Source organism: Oreochromis aureus, linkage group 12 (genome assembly GCF_013358895.1).
Source record: "Oreochromis aureus strain Israel breed Guangdong linkage group 12, ZZ_aureus, whole genome shotgun sequence".
Classification (NCBI taxonomy): Eukaryota; Metazoa; Chordata; class Actinopteri; order Cichliformes; family Cichlidae; genus Oreochromis; species Oreochromis aureus.
In genome coordinates, this window is record NC_052953.1 from 35,962,312 (window position 1) to 35,981,107 (window position 18,796).

The 18,796-nt window shown below is 44.0% G+C and overlaps 1 protein-coding gene across 2 annotated transcripts in view; it reads right to left on the reverse strand.

Annotated features, from left to right (window-relative positions):
* Positions 1 to 2,631: 2,631 nt before the first annotated feature.
* pdzd2 (PDZ domain containing 2) overlaps positions 2,632 to 18,796 on the reverse strand; it is a 94,602-nt gene continuing 78,437 nt past the window's right edge. The window contains exons 19-28 of one of the 2 annotated variants that reach the window (XR_005615123.1): positions 16,930 to 17,092; positions 13,819 to 14,714; positions 13,428 to 13,572; positions 9,513 to 11,667; positions 8,794 to 8,899; positions 8,615 to 8,716; positions 6,084 to 6,327; positions 5,682 to 5,828; positions 4,998 to 5,141; positions 2,971 to 3,071 (exon numbers count right to left, since the gene is read on the reverse strand). Coding sequence is in view for 1 of the 2 variants with exons in the window: in XM_039620883.1 (XP_039476817.1) it covers positions 2,881 to 3,071; positions 5,682 to 5,828; positions 6,084 to 6,327; positions 8,615 to 8,716; positions 8,794 to 8,899; positions 9,513 to 11,667; positions 13,428 to 13,572; positions 13,819 to 14,714; positions 16,930 to 17,092 (4,149 nt within the window). In the remaining variant the exon portion in view is untranslated. Of the gene's footprint in view, positions 3,072 to 4,997; positions 5,142 to 5,681; positions 5,829 to 6,083; positions 6,328 to 8,614; positions 8,717 to 8,793; positions 8,900 to 9,512; positions 11,668 to 13,427; positions 13,573 to 13,818; positions 14,715 to 16,929; positions 17,093 to 18,796 lie in introns of both variants that reach the window. The other variant, XM_039620883.1, reaches the window with a different exon arrangement.

The following is an 18,796-nucleotide window of genomic DNA, read 5'->3' on the forward strand; positions in this document are numbered from 1 at the left end:
ATATCCATTATGAACCTGGCTGTCTCTCTCTACACAAACACACACACACACCAGGAGTTATAAGGTTAATGGGCATCCAGTCAGTTAGCTAGTTAGTATCCATTTCAAACAGGACAGTGGTAACAACAGCAGGCTACGGACAATTTTAAGTTTTAGATTTTAAATAGGCTGTATACATTTCAGTGGGAGCAACAGGACGGTCAAATGTTGCTGATTTTACTACAGAGCAGGATGGATTGTAGGGTAGCAAACATAGTCGGGAAACACGTTTTCAACACTGCAGGTTACCTGGGTGTAATGTTTTTCAGTTAAAAAGAAACATAGCCTGACTCCTACCTAACTATATAAAGAGTAACTGAAGGTTAAATGCAGCTAATATGTCCTGTTTTAAGCCAGGCACTTACACCTCCGCTCCGCTGCGTCTCAGCCACCATCATTCTGGCAGCAACGGCGGAGCCAGAGTAGGGGAGAGCCGAGCTGGAACAAACCATTTTGGCAGTGGGGGGGGATATCAATACTTTTGTTGTTAAAATGTTACATCTCAACCAAGTACTGTATGGTTTTTATATTTTAGTAGTGTGTCTCACAAACGGCAAATATTGTCAAAAAAGTAAGAAGTCTTTTGGGGGTGCTTTAATTCATTTTGGGGGTGCTGAAGCACCCCCCAAAAATGGGCTAAAATCGCCCCTGTTCTTAATGCAGTCGTTAACCCCGACTGCGTATTTTCACTGCAGGTATATGCACCATTTATTTTTTTGAACCAACCTCGATTTTTTGATTCTGAATAAAGATCTGAGTGGCGGGCTGTGGCTTGTGGCTTGGCTGCAGGGGGAGGGGCAGAGCGGTGGGTTCGGGGTGCTTGACACACCTGAGCTCCATCTGCTAATTACGTTTCCCCAAGAAAGGATGTGCCGGGACCTGAGCTGGTGTTGTGTCTGTGGCTGGCAACTGAAAAGCTGCGACTGAGTATTGAAGGAAAGAACAATGAACTAAAAAGTGTCAAAACATGAGAACTGTGTGGTCGGGTCCCTCATTCATGTCAGAGTGGTGCTGAAACTCAGGAGGTGGCATGGGGGAACCACGACCAGCCCAGCCAGTGGAGGTGCTGGCCTGAATGGTGGCTGAGCTCCCAGCTATGTGGAGGACGTAGGCAGCGGTGTTTCGCTGCCAGGAACAACTGCAGGACCACTCCAAGTGCTGTATGCAGCTGATAGAAAGTCTGGTAGCTTGGGCTGGTTCCTTGCCGACACTGCTGCTGCCCCCACTGGTGTCCCGCTACCACATGAAGGACAGAGACAACCTCCACAACTTTCTGGAAGTCAGCGCGCCGGAAGGACCCACTCAGTCCGAGCCGGAGGTTCTGTCACACATCGTTTCTGAAGTCCCATTTTGAGGGCTCAAGACGAGCATTTTTGCTGTTACCAGCTCGGCTGCAAAATCACTGTTGCCTTAAACCTCCACATCTTCTCAATTTTTGACTTTCAGACTTCCAGGACATACTCGGATGCTCCTGCAAACAGTGCACAGTTGGTTCTGCGCTGCCATGATTAGTGCCTCTGTGCTGTCTTACAGTCTAGCTTTGTCCAGTATTGGCAGGTTTTTTCCATATCACCCACTTCCTCTATCTTACGGTGGTACATACTGTTCACGGGCCTGTCCTGCCATGATGATTCCTGTTGTTGCTCCTCTTCCTCCTCCTCACATTTCTGCTGCCTGAGGTATGTCAGTAAGAGATGCCTCCTAGGGTGGCTGAGAACGACCGAGCTAAGATTCTGTAGGACTTCCAGATACAAATGGACAAACTGGTGATGCCAAACCAACTGGACTTGGCCATGTAAGTGTATGGCCATCTTTTTTCCATGAATAGTGGTTCTGACACTTCTTAGTCTTTGGCCACCTAACGTCCACTTAGCGCACAGTCTCTTCTTCTTCTTCTCTGGCTCTTGCAGGAGGCATCGCGTCTTTTTCCCTCTCTTATCTTTGCTGCTTGACTCTTTGTCTTTGTCTCTTCTAATTCTTACCCTCAAAGACTCTCTCAGTCTTGTTCTCTAAAAACTAAGGAATTATGGATTTGATCAACTGGTCTCTTAATGAAATTGACATCTTCTTGTCAATAAGAAGCCTGGGCTCGGGGGAGTCCGATCGTCCTGCAGGGACGTTTGCTGCTGGACACACGGCGGCTGGGGGAAGTGGCAACACTCTCAGTGGAGAACGTTTGAGAGACATCCACCTATGATAACGGTTAAACCGAACCCAAACAACCGCTATCTTCATGTGGCTGCCCAGGTCCAGCCAGAAGGCCCAATGGCTTCGAGGCCCAATGGCTGGCTGGAACAACAATCCTCCCAGGCTACAAGACTGTGTTTGGACTCTTTGCTCCCATCCTTTAAGGCCACCTGTGTAGGCTGGACACTGCTGACTTTCGCTCAACCAGGTGAAAGGACACACTCTCTCAGTTGATACACACACACACACACACACACACACACACACACACACACACACACACACACACACACACACACACACCATGTACAGTGACGCAGTCCATATAAGTGAGTAGGTATAGAGGCATATAGTGTGGATGTATAAGCTGGAATGCTAGAGCCACAGTCACCTGCAAATTTTCTGTCAACATATCAACTTTATTTTAAAAAAGGAATGCATTACAAATGTAATATTTCTGAGTGTTCAAAAGTTAATTTATTATAAATAAACTGAACTCTCCATTTGAAAAATCATAATTACATATTATGCACCACAATAGTGTCCAGCCAATTATTAAGTAGAAAGATATTTTAAAAAGGCTAACCAAAAAGTCCAACAATCAAAATGTATAACAGCTTTTTTTAAACGTATCCGCTTGAACAGTAGAGCCTGTCAAGTCTCCGTTTCCTTGTTTTTTACAGTCACATTGCTCTGCTTGCGTATGAGGAGCTGGTTAGGCCCTTCATTAGTGGCTTTGATCACTTTCCAGGCATCATGGTGCATGAGTCCCTCCAGAGAACAGCCATTGATAGACAGGACCTCATCGCCAACCTCGACAAGCCCGGAAAGCTCTGCAGCTCCTCCTGTGTTAGACATGAACAGCAGTTCAGACTCAGATAAAGCACCTTATTTTACTCTGGTCTACTTGTGATCTACACGCTGGAGATATATTCAAGTTATAGCTATGGTTTGAGAGATGGCCATTCACCTGGCTATAACCAATCATCCCTGTCAGTGTCTGTCAGATTTAAGCCTCTGACTTCTCCAGGATCCAACACATTCACTATAAAGGCTAACGGCTCATCTAATATCATGCATATCTCACAGACTCGCATTATTTGAATTAAGTCAAAGATTTGTATTTAAATAAATAATAAAGGTACTTTCACATGGGATACGGCATACACCGCAATTATTACTTTCAGTGTGGCTGTGCCAAGAAAACACACATGCAGCTGTCATGGTCAATGTTCAACAAATGTAGGGTCGCAGGGGCGTGGAGCCCATCCCAGCTATCATAGGGCGAGAGGCAGAGCACACCCTGGACAGGTGACAGGCAACCATTCACACTAGAGCTGGGCGATATATCGAGCTTTTTAAAAATATCGATATATTTTTATACGAGATACAAGATGTGACAATATCCTTTATATTGATATAGTCTATGTTACGTTATAATTACAGTTGCGGAGCCACTTTTGTCTTTACGCAACGTTACTCGACCTCGCCTCTCCTTCACTGAACACAACTCCCCCTCCTCCCCCATCGCTTCACCTGCAGGCAGCGACAAGATGGACACGGCAAATCCCCGTTAATGAGTTACTGCGCATCGCCCCATGCGTGGGGCTGGACGGCGTCAACGTGTTAACAAGCTAGCCACGCTAACGCCATGCACGGCCTGAAATCCTTTCATTCTCTCAAAAGTTGACTGCGCGCCTTTTGTATGAATTCTGGTTGTGCTTACTGACCGCGAACCGCTTTTATGTGATACACAGCGCTCAGCAATCTGTCAAAAAATGTTTTAGTTCGACTTTGCTAAGCTACGGAGCTGCACCGCTTGATGGGTTGTCGGAGCATTACGGCTACTGAGGAGCCTCGCGGAGTGATACGTACTGTGCTTCAACGTAATATTACCGTACTGTGTGTGTATAAGGACCATAAATGGCTCCTGTTCAGAGACATGGTTATGAAGCAGATTTCAAACTCCAGGCTGTCAGTCACGCAGTAGAAGTTGGGAACAGAGCAGCTGTGAAATCTGTCTGTGTTATTATGCTCAGCGTCTGTTAGTTTACATTTTGACTGCACAATTGTGAGCTCTTTGTTATGCACAAAAACAACATAGTTTTCTTTTATTTATAGAGCATCATTATTTAATAAATGCTCATAATTTATTTTTGAGTAGTTTTTTTCATGTACATCTATGCTGTATGTTAATAAAAGTACCTGTGTGACATCTGGGACACAGCTTTGACTAAGAACTCTCTTTTTGTTCTTACTTTATGGATTTAAAAAAATATCAAGATATATATCTTATATCGCCATCCAGCTAAAAAATATCGAGATATGAATTTTGGGTCATATCGCCCAGTCCTAATTCACACTAACATTTACACCTGTGGACAAACTAGAATCACCAGTTAACCCAATCCCACTGACTGCATGTCTGTGGACTGTGGAATGAAGCTGGAGAGAACCCAGGCAAACACGGGGAGAACGTGCACACTCAGAAACTGAATTGAGGACCTTCCTGCTGTGAGGTAACCATGCTAACCCAAGTGCCACAAATTTTAAGTTACGCAACAAATTTTGACCACAAGAGGAAAATGCTGTGGGGGAAACAAGTTTCCAAACAGAAATGTCAACTCTGCTTTTTTAACAGTCACGTTGTTTGATTTAAGGCAGACACAGTGTAAACAGCCTTGATTATGTGTTTCTCCCAGTAGCACTACAGCTATTAAAGCTCTTAAAGAAATGATGACAAAGGGATAAAGAAAATAAACTGATCTCACTGTGATGGCTGTGTTTACTGCATCCTCTGTGGCTCAAACACTGAAGTCGGCTTCAATCACTAACTTTTACTGAATGAACGAACACAAAGGTAGCGTCCACTCTGTGTCCCACTGATGAAAGTATCTGTGTCTGTGGCTAAAGACCTGGAAAAATATACGTGTTAAGTTTGTGCAAATGCAAACAGAACAGTTCAGCTGCTGTAACTTCATGATTAAAGTTTACTGACAAACATGAGCTGAATTTTATTAATAGTCCCAAGAACTGCAGTGAGTGTGTCCTACCCCCTGACCCCTGCTGTTCATTACAAATGCACATACAAAATAAGAGAATTACCATTTTTGGATTTTTTGAGAAAGCATGAATGAAACCAGGAAAGACTGCACACTGAAACACAGGAGGTGGAGCGACTTTAGTCACATTCCCTGCGATTCACACCAGGCTGAATTTGTTTGCTAAGCTAGTTATCTATGTAGCATTATGTTTATGTTTGAGCCTGAAAGTTTATGTGATAATATCTTTAACAAACAATAATCAATATTCATGTTAACATTATCGTCTGTGACACCAGCAGTTACAAAGACAAAGTTTACATTACATGGAAACGTCGTGTCCATTGTGAACAGATGCACACACACTGTGACGTCACAGTTTTATGTGCATTTTGTCTGAGAAGAAAAAGTCACCTTTAAAGATGCGTTTGACAGTAAGAGGCCTGTCTCCATGGCTCGAAGACCTGCCCCCCTCCAGACTGAAGCCCAGTCCAACAGAAGTCTTATGAAGCTCCACTGTTAGAGTCCCATCTGGACTGACATCTACAGCTGAAAGACATCCTACACCCAGAAGGACAGAGGTTAGATATAAACCTACAAGAAGCTGCTGCTGCTGACCGCTGACTTCAGCTGATGGCAGAAACCACACCATGGGCAGAGCTGTTTGCAAGGTTAATGTTTGTATTTAAAAGGGTCAAACGCTCTGACAAAAGAAATACTCTAAGTCAGTCAGCATCAGAGTGATTTAAAACAGACGTTACAGCCAATGAGAACATTACATGAAGCTCTGTGTACCCACTGGAGATGGAAACCTACCTCCGCTACGCTCCAAAGACTTCTGGGTAGCCGAGGCTTGTCTGTCAGAGATACACTGCACACTGTCTTTGTCTCTGTGAATGACTACTAAGACTTGGTTGGACTGCTTGGCTTGATGAAGACAGGATATAGCCTCTCCATGCGTTTTACCCTCCAGACTGGTGCCATTTATGGATAAAATGCTGTCACCTCTTTGGATTGTACCTTCAAGACCAGCTGCACCTTTCGTGAAGACCCGATGAACCTGAGGACAAAAACATATTAACAATACACATCATTCAGTCATGTATTAAATATATTTATTATGTGTTCATTAATCAGATGGGTCTCCTGAATTATTGGAGGATCGTGGCCTTTACAAAACTGTGAGAGGTCACGATGTGTTCGTGCAACAGTGACAATTACTCAGCAATATGTGACTGACTTCAGTCAATCACTGTTGCTCTCAGGTTAATCAGTCCTTTCTGCATCTGCCATGAACTCATTAAGTGCACTGATCAAACATAAAATTATGACCATCTGACTAATATTGTGCGAGTCCCCCTTTGCTGCTAAAACCGGCCTGAGCCATCGAGGCTCCACTGGACCCTGAAGCTGTGCTGTGGGACCAAAATGTTAGCAAAACATCCTGTAAGTCCTCAAAGGTCCTGTAAGTCCTCAAAGGTCCTGTAAGTCATCAAACATCCCGTAGGTCCTCAAAGGTCCTGTAAGTCATCAAACATCCCGTAGGTCCTCAAAGGTCCTGTAAGTCATCAAACATCCCGTAGGTCCTCAAAGGTCCTGTAAGTCCTCAAAGGTCCTGTAAGTCCTCAAAGGTCCTGTAAGTCCTTCAAGATCCTGTAAGTCCTCAAACATCCTGTAAGTCCTCAAACATCCTGTAAGTCCTCAAATATCCTATAAGTCCTCAAAAGTCCAGTAAGTCCTGAACATCCTGTAAGTCCTCCAAGATCCTGTAAGTCCTCAAACATCCTGTAAGTCCTCCAAGATCCCGTAAGGCCTCCAAGATCCTGTCAGTCTTCAAATGTCCTGTAAGCCCTCAAATATCGTATCAGTCCTCAAAGGTCCTGTAAGTCCTCAAACATCCCGTAGGTCCTCAAAGGTCCTGTAAGTCATCAAACATCCCGTAGGTCCTCAAAGGTCCTGTAAGTCCTCAAAGGTCCTGTAAGTCCTCAAACATCCTGTAAGTCCTCAAACATCCTGTAAGTCCTCAAATATCCTATAAGTCCTCAAAAGTCCAGTAAGTCCTGAACATCCTGTAAGTCCTCCAAGATCCTGTAAGTCCTCCAAGATCCCGTAAGGCCTCCAAGATCCTGTCAGTCTTCAAACGTCCTGTAAGCCCTCAAAGGTCCAGTAAGTCCTCAAACATCCTGTAAGTCCTCAAATATCGTATCAGTCCTCAAAGGTCCTGTAAGTCCTCAAAGGTCCAGTAAATCCTCCAAAATCCTGTAAATCCTCCAAGATCCTGTAAGTTGTGGGTGGCTCTACCTCCTGATCCACAGCTGTAGCTGTAAATATTGCTTTCTGTCTTTGTTTTAAACATAGTAGTGTTTTCCAGGTCAGTTATAATACACAACACTGAACACAAACAGATGCTGAACATTTTTAACATTCTTCAGCATTAACCCATATTTCTCCTTGAATGCTTACATATATTTTCTGTGCATATTTGCAGTATGTGTGACGTCAAGACTTTTAGGAGGCTGTGACGTCCAGCGTTCGTCAATAACAGGACAACTCCTGCATGAACAGACAGAATATAGATTTCTAACAGTTCAGAGGTTGTGGATTTATCAACTGGAGCACATAACATGAAGTGCAGTTTACAGTCTTTCTATCGATACGGAGCACGTGGAAGCTTACTCAGAGCACAACAGATAAACAAGTTTACCTGTAAGACATTTTATTCTGTGTAGTTTAAGGACCCCACAATCATGGCCTGTTTAGAATCACCAGTTAGCCTAAGCTGGATGTCTCTGTGTCGTGTGAGAGGAAGCCCACACAGGGACCCAGAGCACGCTGGGTATGAAGCACATAGACAGCACACCGTGCTGCCCAGCTCATCCTAATCCATCCCAGCCGGGTTTATGTTGGGTGTTGAGACCAGATCACCTGACCTTTTCCTCTTTGTCAGATACTCAGTAACTGCTTTGCAGCAGTTCCAACATGAAGCCCTGACTCCCAGTCTTCCCAGTGTAAAATGGGATGCGTCTGCTGCTTGAACTTGAGAAAGGCTTGTTGTGTTTTGTAATCTGAGCTGCTGGTAACCTTTGACCTCTGTAGCTGGTGACTCTAATGAACTTTCCCTCAGCAGAGTGGGCTTTGTCACACTGTTTGGTGCATTTTGCTCTTGAAGAAACCTTTCTTGAGATTTTCTGGAGTAACTGAATCTTTATATCTTAGTGAGGCATCCAAGGCAAGTAAACTAATGTGCAAGAAACTTTCAATTGTTGCAACAGTTTCTGTACATTATTGTTTAAATGTGAAGGATGTACAATGTGAATCTGAACAGAGATTCAACATCTTGTACTTACAGTTATGTCCTTTTGCTCGAGGTCGACTCCTCCAGCAATACTGAAACCAAGTCCTGAACTTTCTCCTTTACTCAGGACAACAAGACGAGTATTTCTTTTAACCTGCAAAACACAGAGAGTGACAAATAATGAAAACCCAAACTCAGCTGGACTCTGCTGTATCTGCAGTGAGGCATTACCTTGGTTTGCTGAAGCAGGGTTGATATGTAAGATTTCGCTGTTAGTGAGGACAGCAGTGTTTGCAGTTTACACCGACTCACAGGTGAAGCTGACAGCTCCTCTAAACTGCAGAGAAAAGGTCATCGAATCAGGACATTTAATGTGTTTCTTCTCATTTTAAAGAAAACTCCTGTTTATAATAAAATGGCACATTTCAGAATGCAGCTGTTTCCCACGTTTAATCTGAGATGTTTGAAATATTTCAACAGTAATATGTTCTTCACCAGTGCTTATTATAACCTGCTTATTGCATAATCATTGTCATATATGGCATCAAATGAATGTAGCAGAGAGATGGTAGGGCATCATGTTTAGATGGTCTCGCTCAGAGCTGTGATAATCTGTTACAGTCAAGTCTTCATCTCACAAAGATCCTGCTCAGCAACAAAGTCAGAATGTGCATCATTTTATTAGGAAAATATTCAATAATTCTGAGCAGTGATGTGTGAAGGAACTGCTGTGAGCCAGTGTGAGGGTGGACTTATTTAATACATGTGTGCTGCTGTACGTGACTGCACACGCTGTGAAGCCTGATGCTATCTGTCCAGCTTGGAGAACGGTTAGTTTGCATCATTATCTGCCTGATTACAAGTAAAGACGTGTATTTCACCCACATTTCACAGTAATGTTTGGAGCAAAGTAGCAGCTGTGATTTACAATGACTGCTTTAAAGTCTCACCTGATGGACCAGCCGAGCTGCCGGCCATGGGTCTCTCGGGTCCTCTGAGCAGTCTCTGCAGTGACTTCAGCCTCACTGTGGTTAACGCTGTTCACATCTGCTTTCACTGGAGCTGCACAGGTTGGAAAGCTGTCAGTCACCGGGGCTATAGTAGACTGGGTGTCAGTGTCTGTTTTATCTGCAGTGCTGCGCCCTCCTGCAGCGTCCTCTTTGCACAGTTTTTCCAGCTCTGGCATGCTGAGAGCCCTGAGCTGCCGTAACCTACTGTAGAGAAGTCTGCCATGTTTCTTGCGCAGCACTGGAGGAGTCTGTGGTGCAGCCCCATCTGGAGCTTTGTGAACTTCATTCTCAGAAGATTTACTAAGAGAGCAGGATGTGGCTGGAAGCAGATTTTCCACATAAGAGCTAAAACTCCTTTGGCGTGTCCGGAAGTCAGCAGCATTAACCAGTTCCATATAACCTGCAATCCTTTGGTTCAGCGGGGCTCTATATGCCAGCGCATACGGCTGAGGATCACTGCTTTTCACCAGGGACTTGTCAACATTAGCCAGATTCTCAAAGGATTTGATTTTATGTCGGACAGAGAAAGGACTGTAATCTGCAGACGAGGCAGTGTGTGTGAACAGTCTCACTGTCTCTTCTGTCTCCATAACCGTCACAGGTTTTAAACCTTTACTTGTTGAATGAGCTGCTGTAGAAGACAGTGAATGAAATGCTGTGTTGGTGACCGAGGCAGCTGTTCTTTCTTCTGCGGTGACAGTGGATGAATGCATTGCTGCTAATCGTGCATCTTTATCATTTCTGTGTTTATCTTCTTTTGAAACCTTTTTGTCTCTGTGTGACATAGCTGCTGCTGCTGCTGCTGCTGATCCTGATGATGAAGACAGTCGCACTTCCATGAATGTCCTCTGAGTGGCAGGTGAATGTGATTCAGCTTTTGCTTCGTAACCTACGTGCATATCTTTTTTGGGCAGCTGCACAGTTTGCAAAGCTCCATCTGAATTTCCATGCTCCGTCATTATTTGCTTTGTGTCACCTGCTGCAGCCAAAGCTAGGCAACTCCTGACATCAGGCTGGTTAGTGGGCTTCAAAATCTTATTGGTTACCACAGCTGGTGGATTTGTTGACTGTCTGAAGGAAGCCTTTGTATCTGCAGGGACTGGACTTGCACTCCCCAACAGTTTTTGAAGAGGCTCCTCTGGGTTGTTCTTCTTTTTAGTACTCAAACCTTTAAGTGTGGAAGAACCACTTTCAACCTGAAGTCTGAAGTTACTCGTCCACACAGGACTGTGTGAGTAACCGAGGTGTTTCAGCTTTGAGTTTGTCTTAGGTAACGAGCGAGCATCAGGCTTTAACGTATCTTTACACTGCACGACTTTCTGATTGTTGCTAACTGACGCTGACATTTTGCAGAGCCTGGAGCCTAAGGGGTTGGATTCCACTGAATATGTTTGTGTGTCGTCACACCCCGGTAAATCTGATCTTTGGGAGACGTCTGCATGCAGATTTTCAGTGACAGAGTGGGCTGCTGGTGGAGCATGGTTTCTGTATGCGCTTGTGTGTCTGGATGCTGCACACGCTTTAACTCTGTCAAAGTGTGACTGTGTAGCAGAAACAGGTACTGTACTGTGGAGAAACTGGCATGGTGGCCGTGTACAAGAGACACCACCAATACCATCTGCCATGTTCTTTACCACTGAACTGCAGTCACTGTTTGAACCACTGACATCTGCAGTGGGATGCATGTGTTTATAACTAGGATTTGATTTTTCTGGACTTGATCCGCTGAAAACTGCAGAGCTGCCTTCTTTCTGTTGGTTCACACTTTTATTCATCAGAAAGGCGGCACCCTTTTCATCTCTGGCTTCCAAAGGAGGCTTCTCACACAGGGCTGCACCATGTTGGCCTGGACAGCAGGTTTCAGGCTCATTACATGATATTTCCTCACTGGTGTCGTGGCTGATGCTCACATCTGATAACACGTCGTCTACATTTGCGATGGGCAAGTTACAGTCTGGTTGGATTGTGCCACTTCCTAAATGTGTTCTTATTACTTGATCAGACACCCCCTGAACAGATTCGGCTGGATCCACTGTGGATCCGTCACTGCTCTGTGACCACACAGTCCCTCCCAGGCTGAGCAGTCGATCTACAGCTGGAACAAGACGACATGAAAAGACGTTCAATCACGATCGAATGAGAGGAGGCTGGTAACAATGAATAATTTACATACATTTTTTTAAAACATGAAACCGACCAATTGTACTTTGATTTGTAAGTTTAATTATATATGTGTATATATATCTATGTAATTCAGCCTGTTGCATGAGAGGTGAGGCGCCGTCATGAAGGTGAAATGATTAAAGACCTTTTCTCACATTAGTGGCATGAAATGAACCTGAATGGATTTCTCTCTGATCTGAACCAATGACTGTATCAACTATGTTATATTTGATACAGTCATTGGTGTGAACTGCTGACTCCTAACATACAGAGGGAATGCATACAGCCACACTGTACAATACTATGACATACTATACAGTGATATGCATCAAAAGTGTTGGATTATATTATAATCTACAATCTCATAAGGAAAGACTAAAGCTACACAGATGTATACTCAGCTGGTAAACTGCAGGACTTAGCTGGAGACATTGCTGTGGCTGATCCAGGACGTCACATGATCGACTGCTCTCTGTTATATTACACATGTTTGCACATTAGTGTCTAACATGCAAAGATGTGAAGAAGTCTCTGTTTACCAGTTACAGAACTGAAACTGACATGTTTACTCAGAGAGACATGATGGCTTTAAAAAACAGACATGTGGAAAGACTCCTCGTTTTAGTGCCCACAGCAATCTCTGTGTTACATAAGGATTAATGTTACACTACACCTAGTGTTAAGCTACAGGGCAAATCTCATATTGGTCATTAAAAGTAAAATATAAAGATTAGTCACCGTGAACAGAAAGTCAGATGTGTGCAGGTTGCTTTGGGGAGGAGAGAGCGGGAATGCTGATCCTACATCTGAGGTCAGCATTAAAGGAAAACACACGGCAGTCTATGTGAAAGCTTAAAGAGTAACACGACCACCGGTGGCTTAGAAACAGCACTACACAGCAGTGTAGACACACAAATTTATGATTTAATCATGTCGTAACCATTAAGTGGAGACAGTTTTCCTCCCAGCAGCTGGAGGTTTGAGTGTAAGCTGATGGGCAGGCTGCAGAAAGTGAACAAGCGGTGCAGCGTGACAGAAGTGACATGTTCAGCTCCATTTACAAGCTGCTTAGTGCAGCTGAGCATCTGATCAGGAATCCAGCCTGTATAATGTTAGTGCTTCATCCTGAATGCAAAGAAAACAACTGTGTGATGAGATGCAGACCACAGCAGCTATAAACATATTATTACTGCACTGAGGAAATGTAGAAAGGTTGGGTGGAAGGAAGAGTCTAAAGGTCTGAGTAGCTGATGTTTGTTTTGATTCTCGTATGACACTGGCCAATCAGCTGGGCTGTCCATGCATACGGTTTTTAAATGGAGCTTTTCTCTGAGCACTCACTTTACACAACTAGCCTCTTTGTCATTAACTGCTTTCTATCTAACATTCACACACATTCACACTCCGATGGATGCATCAGAGAGCAAGGTGGGTTTAGTATCTTGTCCAAGGATATTCAGCAGGGATTGAACCACCAACCCTCTGATCAATAAAAGGCCTACTGCGACCCCACCATGAGGGAAAATCCAGAGTGAAGTAACCTTCACATCTGAGTCCCCTGTGCCTATTTCACAGTGTCATCAGTTTCTTCTCCCTGACTCGACAGCGTCAGGCTGTAATTTCTTGAAGCAGGTGAGCTGCTCATTTTCATCTATTCAGCTTTAGAATAAAGTCACACTCTGAGCGTCTTACCTGAGGTCGGTCTGCTGACTTCCAAGGTCAGTGTCAGAGGAAGGTTGTGCATGAGTTCACAAATGTCCTGGTAGCTGGAGGAGCAAACTAGTTTATCTCCAATCTTGACAATCTCATCTCCGGGACACAGCCTGCCCGCAGACTCCTGGGACCACAGTTAGAGAAACAAGATCAGCCTTTAAATGGAAATTTTTTTATTCCTTAAACCGTTTGAACCTTTAAAAAATCGCCAGAAAATTCAGATATTTTTGAAAACAGTGTACATTGAAAAAATGTATTTTTTTGCTCTGCAGTTTATTGCCAAAAACATGTTGTTGAATTAATTTTGATTTTTTGGGGAAAACAAACCCCCCCATCCCACTGGTGTAGGGTTGAAAGCAATCCCACGTACCCTTTCTGCTACACCTCCAGGCTCCACCCCAGCAACCACCAGCTTCAGTGGTGATGACATAATCTCCAGTTCAAGCCCAAATGATTTCCCGTCGTTTCTTCTTAGGATCACAGTGTTAATGGGACAAATCACCGCACACTCACTGGCATCTTCCTTCTTATATGGCTGACTGGGAATCATATTGGCAGCTACCGTGGGGTTTGTTCCTGTGCCGTGGGATGGGAGCTGGAATAGGGCCAAGGCCAGGGTGGGTTCATCCGTCTGGGATGTTTGCTGCTGGGGCAGGTTTGGTGCTTCAGTGCTCATCATGACCCTGTTCACTGCTTCAAGCTTGGGGGACTGCTTTGACTCCAACTGGCCATCACTTTGATTTGGACAGGCCTCACTGCTGATGGTCATATCAGTGAGCACAGAGCCCACGCTGCTCGATACCCCTGCTAAAGGGTGGTGGATGAACATGAAGGGTAACTCACGACCAGGTGACTCTGACCTATTGGGAAAACCATCCTCACTTTGAGTGGAACTGTCACAGAGTGGTGTGGGTATATCTCTGCCTCCACTCTGCAAATCTCCACCAGCTTCACCTTCTAACACCGAGCTGCTAAATACACCTGCTGAATCACTCTGTGACACGTCACTACAGGTAAAGGCTTCAGATTTTGTGGGTCTGTGGAAGGGCTCAATTTTTCTGCTGCTGGCTGAATTTTCTTCATCGCTGAGGTCATCCTCGAAGCACTTCACCTGGCACAGAAGTGGGCTGTGTGCTGTGGGGGGGCTGGACCATGTGATGGGCTGGCACACGGCCTCCACATGGTGACTGAGAGGTGCAGAGGTTTGGTCTTGGATGTTGTTGTACACACGGCCGTCTTCCACTTCTGTCAGAGCTGGGCTGAATCCTGAAAATAAAGATGAACTTACAGCTAATTTTTACAAAACTGGATGCTGTGTAATTTTCTAAAGAGAGATGATAAATGCCTGGTCTTTAAAAACATCTCCTAAATGGTCAGTGGCAGGCACGTGTGGGGGCAGGGCTTGAACACATGGCCCTTTCCTCATGGATGCACCAAGTGCCCTTTTCTTCAGGCTTTTTTGTTTTTTTAATGAGTGTGTGTGTGTGGAGTCGTGGCTGTGCTCCTCAAAAGTAAAGTTGAACTATTATTCACAATTTCGCTAAATAAAAGGATCTGGCTTCCATCAATCACATGATGACCATTAACCAATGATCGCCCTTGACTGCAGAGTGCGCTGGTTACGTGCTGGGAACCAGTTTGCAAAGAGCACGCACATTTTCTGCCGCCTGGGCGGTGCGGAGCTGTAAACAAATGAACTGGGAGACACAGAATGATGCAACAAAAAACAGCAAGTAGGTGTACAGCGTACACTGTAGTCTGTAGCACACAGGAGTGTTAGGTTATTATGGACACGCTGGTCAGTTGCCTTTTGGCAATTGATGACATGAGCGTGCTGTGTGACAACGCGACAAACATTACCTGTCCTTTTATTACCTGCACAGGTGTGCTGGTCATAGCTGCTAGCTGACTGGCTAAGGCTCTCAGGGGTCTGTAGCTTATATTTCACTAATATACATATTCACATACAGTCAGGTCCACACAGTCAGGACATCGACACAACATTTTTGGCTCTATACACCACCACAATAGATTCCAAGTGAAACGAACAAGATGCGCTTTAACTGCAGACTGTCAGCTTTTATTTGAGGGTATTTACATCCAAATCAGGTAAAGGTATGTAGGAATGACAAGAAGTTTCCATATGTGCCTCCCACTTGTTAAGGGACCAAAAGTAATGGGACAATTGGCTTCTCAGCTGTTCCATGGCCAGGTGTGTGTTATTCCCTCATTATCCCAATTACAATGAGCAGATAAAAGGTCCAGAGTTCATTTCAAGTGTGCTGTTTGCATTTGGAACCTGTTGTTGACAACTGCCAAGACTCAAATGCCAATACCCTCAAATAAAAGCTGACAGTCTGCAGTTAAAGCACATCTTGTTCGTTTCATTTGGTATCCATTGTGTTGGTGTATAGAGTCAAAAATGTTAGAATTGTGTCGATGTCCCAATATTTATGGACCTGACTGTACCTGGGAATCCTACAGGAAAATGGGAACCACGAAGAGGCCGCGAGGAAAGCTGCAATCACCAAATACCGGCAGAGAGTATGGTAAGTCCTGATGAGTCAGCTAAATGGAAAGAACAAGATCTGGGAAATTGACACTTACGCCCTGCCGGTCATCAGATACCCTGCTGGGATAATAAGTTGGCCAAAAGAGGAGACAGAAGCCACTGACATCAAGGAAGCTCTTTACCATGCATGGAGGGTTTCACTCCAAATTCAGCACTCTGTACACTAAATGAAAGGAAGAAGACTGAGGACTAGTGAGTGTCAGCACCACAGTCCAGGAGGAGACAACAAACATCCATGAGTACATCAGGAAGATGGCCACTACTGACCATGCGCTCAGTGATTACCTCAGGCAGCAGAAACTCCAGAAAGGAGAGGCGCAAGAGTAGGAACCATCACGGCAGACAAGCCCGTATGGTATGTACCAACAGCAGATAGAAGAAGTGTCTGACATCCAGAAATCCGATCAGTGGCTGGACAACGCTGGACTTAAAGACATCACCGAGGTACTAATCATGGCAGCACAGGAACAAGCTCAAGATCCACAGAGGGGTCTGTCACACCAGGCAAGACCCCAGGTGAAGGCTGTGTAAAGATGGCGCTGAGACAATCCAGCACATTTTTATTTTTGTTGCAGATCAAATAGAGTTAGAAGGTAGGATCCCATTGTTCCTGTCTAGTTCCTGGTGGATATTATCATTTTATTATTAGCCATAACTTCTAGCCACTGTATCAATGGCAACAGGCACAGGTAATGTGATCACTGGTATCTCCTAATAGTTAAACAGCTAATGTAACATTTATGTTAACCTTTTAACACTTCAGTCGTGTTGTTTAGAGGTCAGTAAAGCTCTCATTTCATCAACTCCTGTTTACGTGTCAACTGGTGGAAGCGTGGAAGCGTACTTTAAAGTTAAATCTGTGAAATATTCCTTAAAAGTCTTCCTGGGATTTAAACAGTAACATTTTACCATGTGGTTTTGATGAGCAGTCGTCCATGGAGGTAATGCAGCTCTGCTGGTGGAGGATATCGTCACCATCTGAGCCCATCAACATGGATTCAGCTGGGAATGAGTGGCTGGAAAGTTCCTGTGGGAAATACTGAGACAACTCTGCCTCTGAACTCAGGGAGCCCTGTTTAAGAAACAACCAAATTGGACAAAAGTCGAAAGGAAAGGAAGTTTAAAACTACTAAAATACATTTAATTCATTAACTGGGATGAAAGGGTGAATACTATAACTGCAAGACTTACTTTGTTACACTGATTAGCTGTTTATTTAAAACCCCAAGAAAGTTGATGAAACAAGAACCAACTACGGAAGGCCAGGAGTGACAAAAGGAATTGATTAAATACACCATTAATTAATAAAAAGAGTCATTAATTAATTAAACTTGGAACTAAATAAATACATTTATGTAAATGCCCATTCATTTTATTTAAAACATTTCAAAAATAATTTATTTAAAGTTTTAATTAATTATTGACTGATTAATTAATTAATTATTTAATGATGTATTTATTTAATTCATTTTGGCGCTCCAAATGGGGCGGGGCCTGGTGCTGTGTTCATGAATTCATTTTATCTGTCAGCCTCACCCATCAAACCCAGGGGGCGGGGTTAACGCTGCCACTGCAGCTTGTCTAACATGTGACTGGCTACTGTGCAAAGTAAGTCAAGACAAGATCCTAGATAATCGATTGCTGTGAACTGTAGTAGTGTGGAGTTGAGGCAGCCAGGTATCCCAGAATGCATTTCAAATCACAGGCAGCAATGGTGGTGGCGCTCTAAAGTGTAGGTAAAGATTTCAAATACCCTGTTTTTCTGTCACAATGTCCACCATGTTTCTGTCGCTAGCTCCGCTAACAGTCAGCTGATAGAGTGTAGCGATGTCCCGGTGTTCCAGGTTAAATGTTTTTTACGTTAACGGTTAGATTTGTTTACATATTCCTCTCTCTTCCTGATTCTCATTTTCAGCGAATGGTCGTCTCTTTCTGTCAGTGTGTCATCATGCAGTTTAACAAGATTAAAGACTTAAGCAAAAATAAAGCTCTCCATCCTCTCCAGCTCCTACAAATGCTCACACACATCTATATTATTTTCAGACAACAAAGAAATTGTTTTAATTAAAATCCCGCCTGGCATCGTGTCTCTGTGTTTCTATAAATAACCAGCCAACATTTTCCTAATGACACCAGCGATCAGCTGGATGGAGCCTCAGCTTACCTGCATACATCCTGCTCACCTGTCAGTTGTTTAACACCTGCTGCTCCTTCAGCAAACACGCCCACGTTACCTGGTGATAGTCACAGTTTAACGTGGGCTCGATATAATATGTTGGCGCAATATTGTTCACAAAATAAGTAAATGTAGTTTGTTTCCTGAGCGCAGAGCTGCTGGAGCTTGTTTCCCTCAGAGTGACTGACCTGGGTTAAAGATGACAAACGGGATTTGAACGGAGAGCGATGGACACTGAGAAAACTACACAGCACTTTATAAGCAAACCCACTTAATCAGAGAGTGATATCTGGTCACACAGCTTTAAAAGCTCCTGACTGTTAGCTCTCAGTGGTTAAACACTGGACTTTATTCACTCAGGTTCTGTCGGGTCATGTTTACGTCACTGTTTTATTTACAACTGAGCAAATCGGTTTGGCTCAGATCAAAGTTACGTTTCATAGCTGCACAGTTTCACTGAAGCTCAGTCTCACTGAATGGTAAATGGACTGATTCCTGTACAGAGCTTTTCTTCTCTCACAGAGCACTCAGAGCACTTTATTCTATGATTTGAAGTGCTTACTAACATTCACACACATTCATACTCACATGGATGCATTG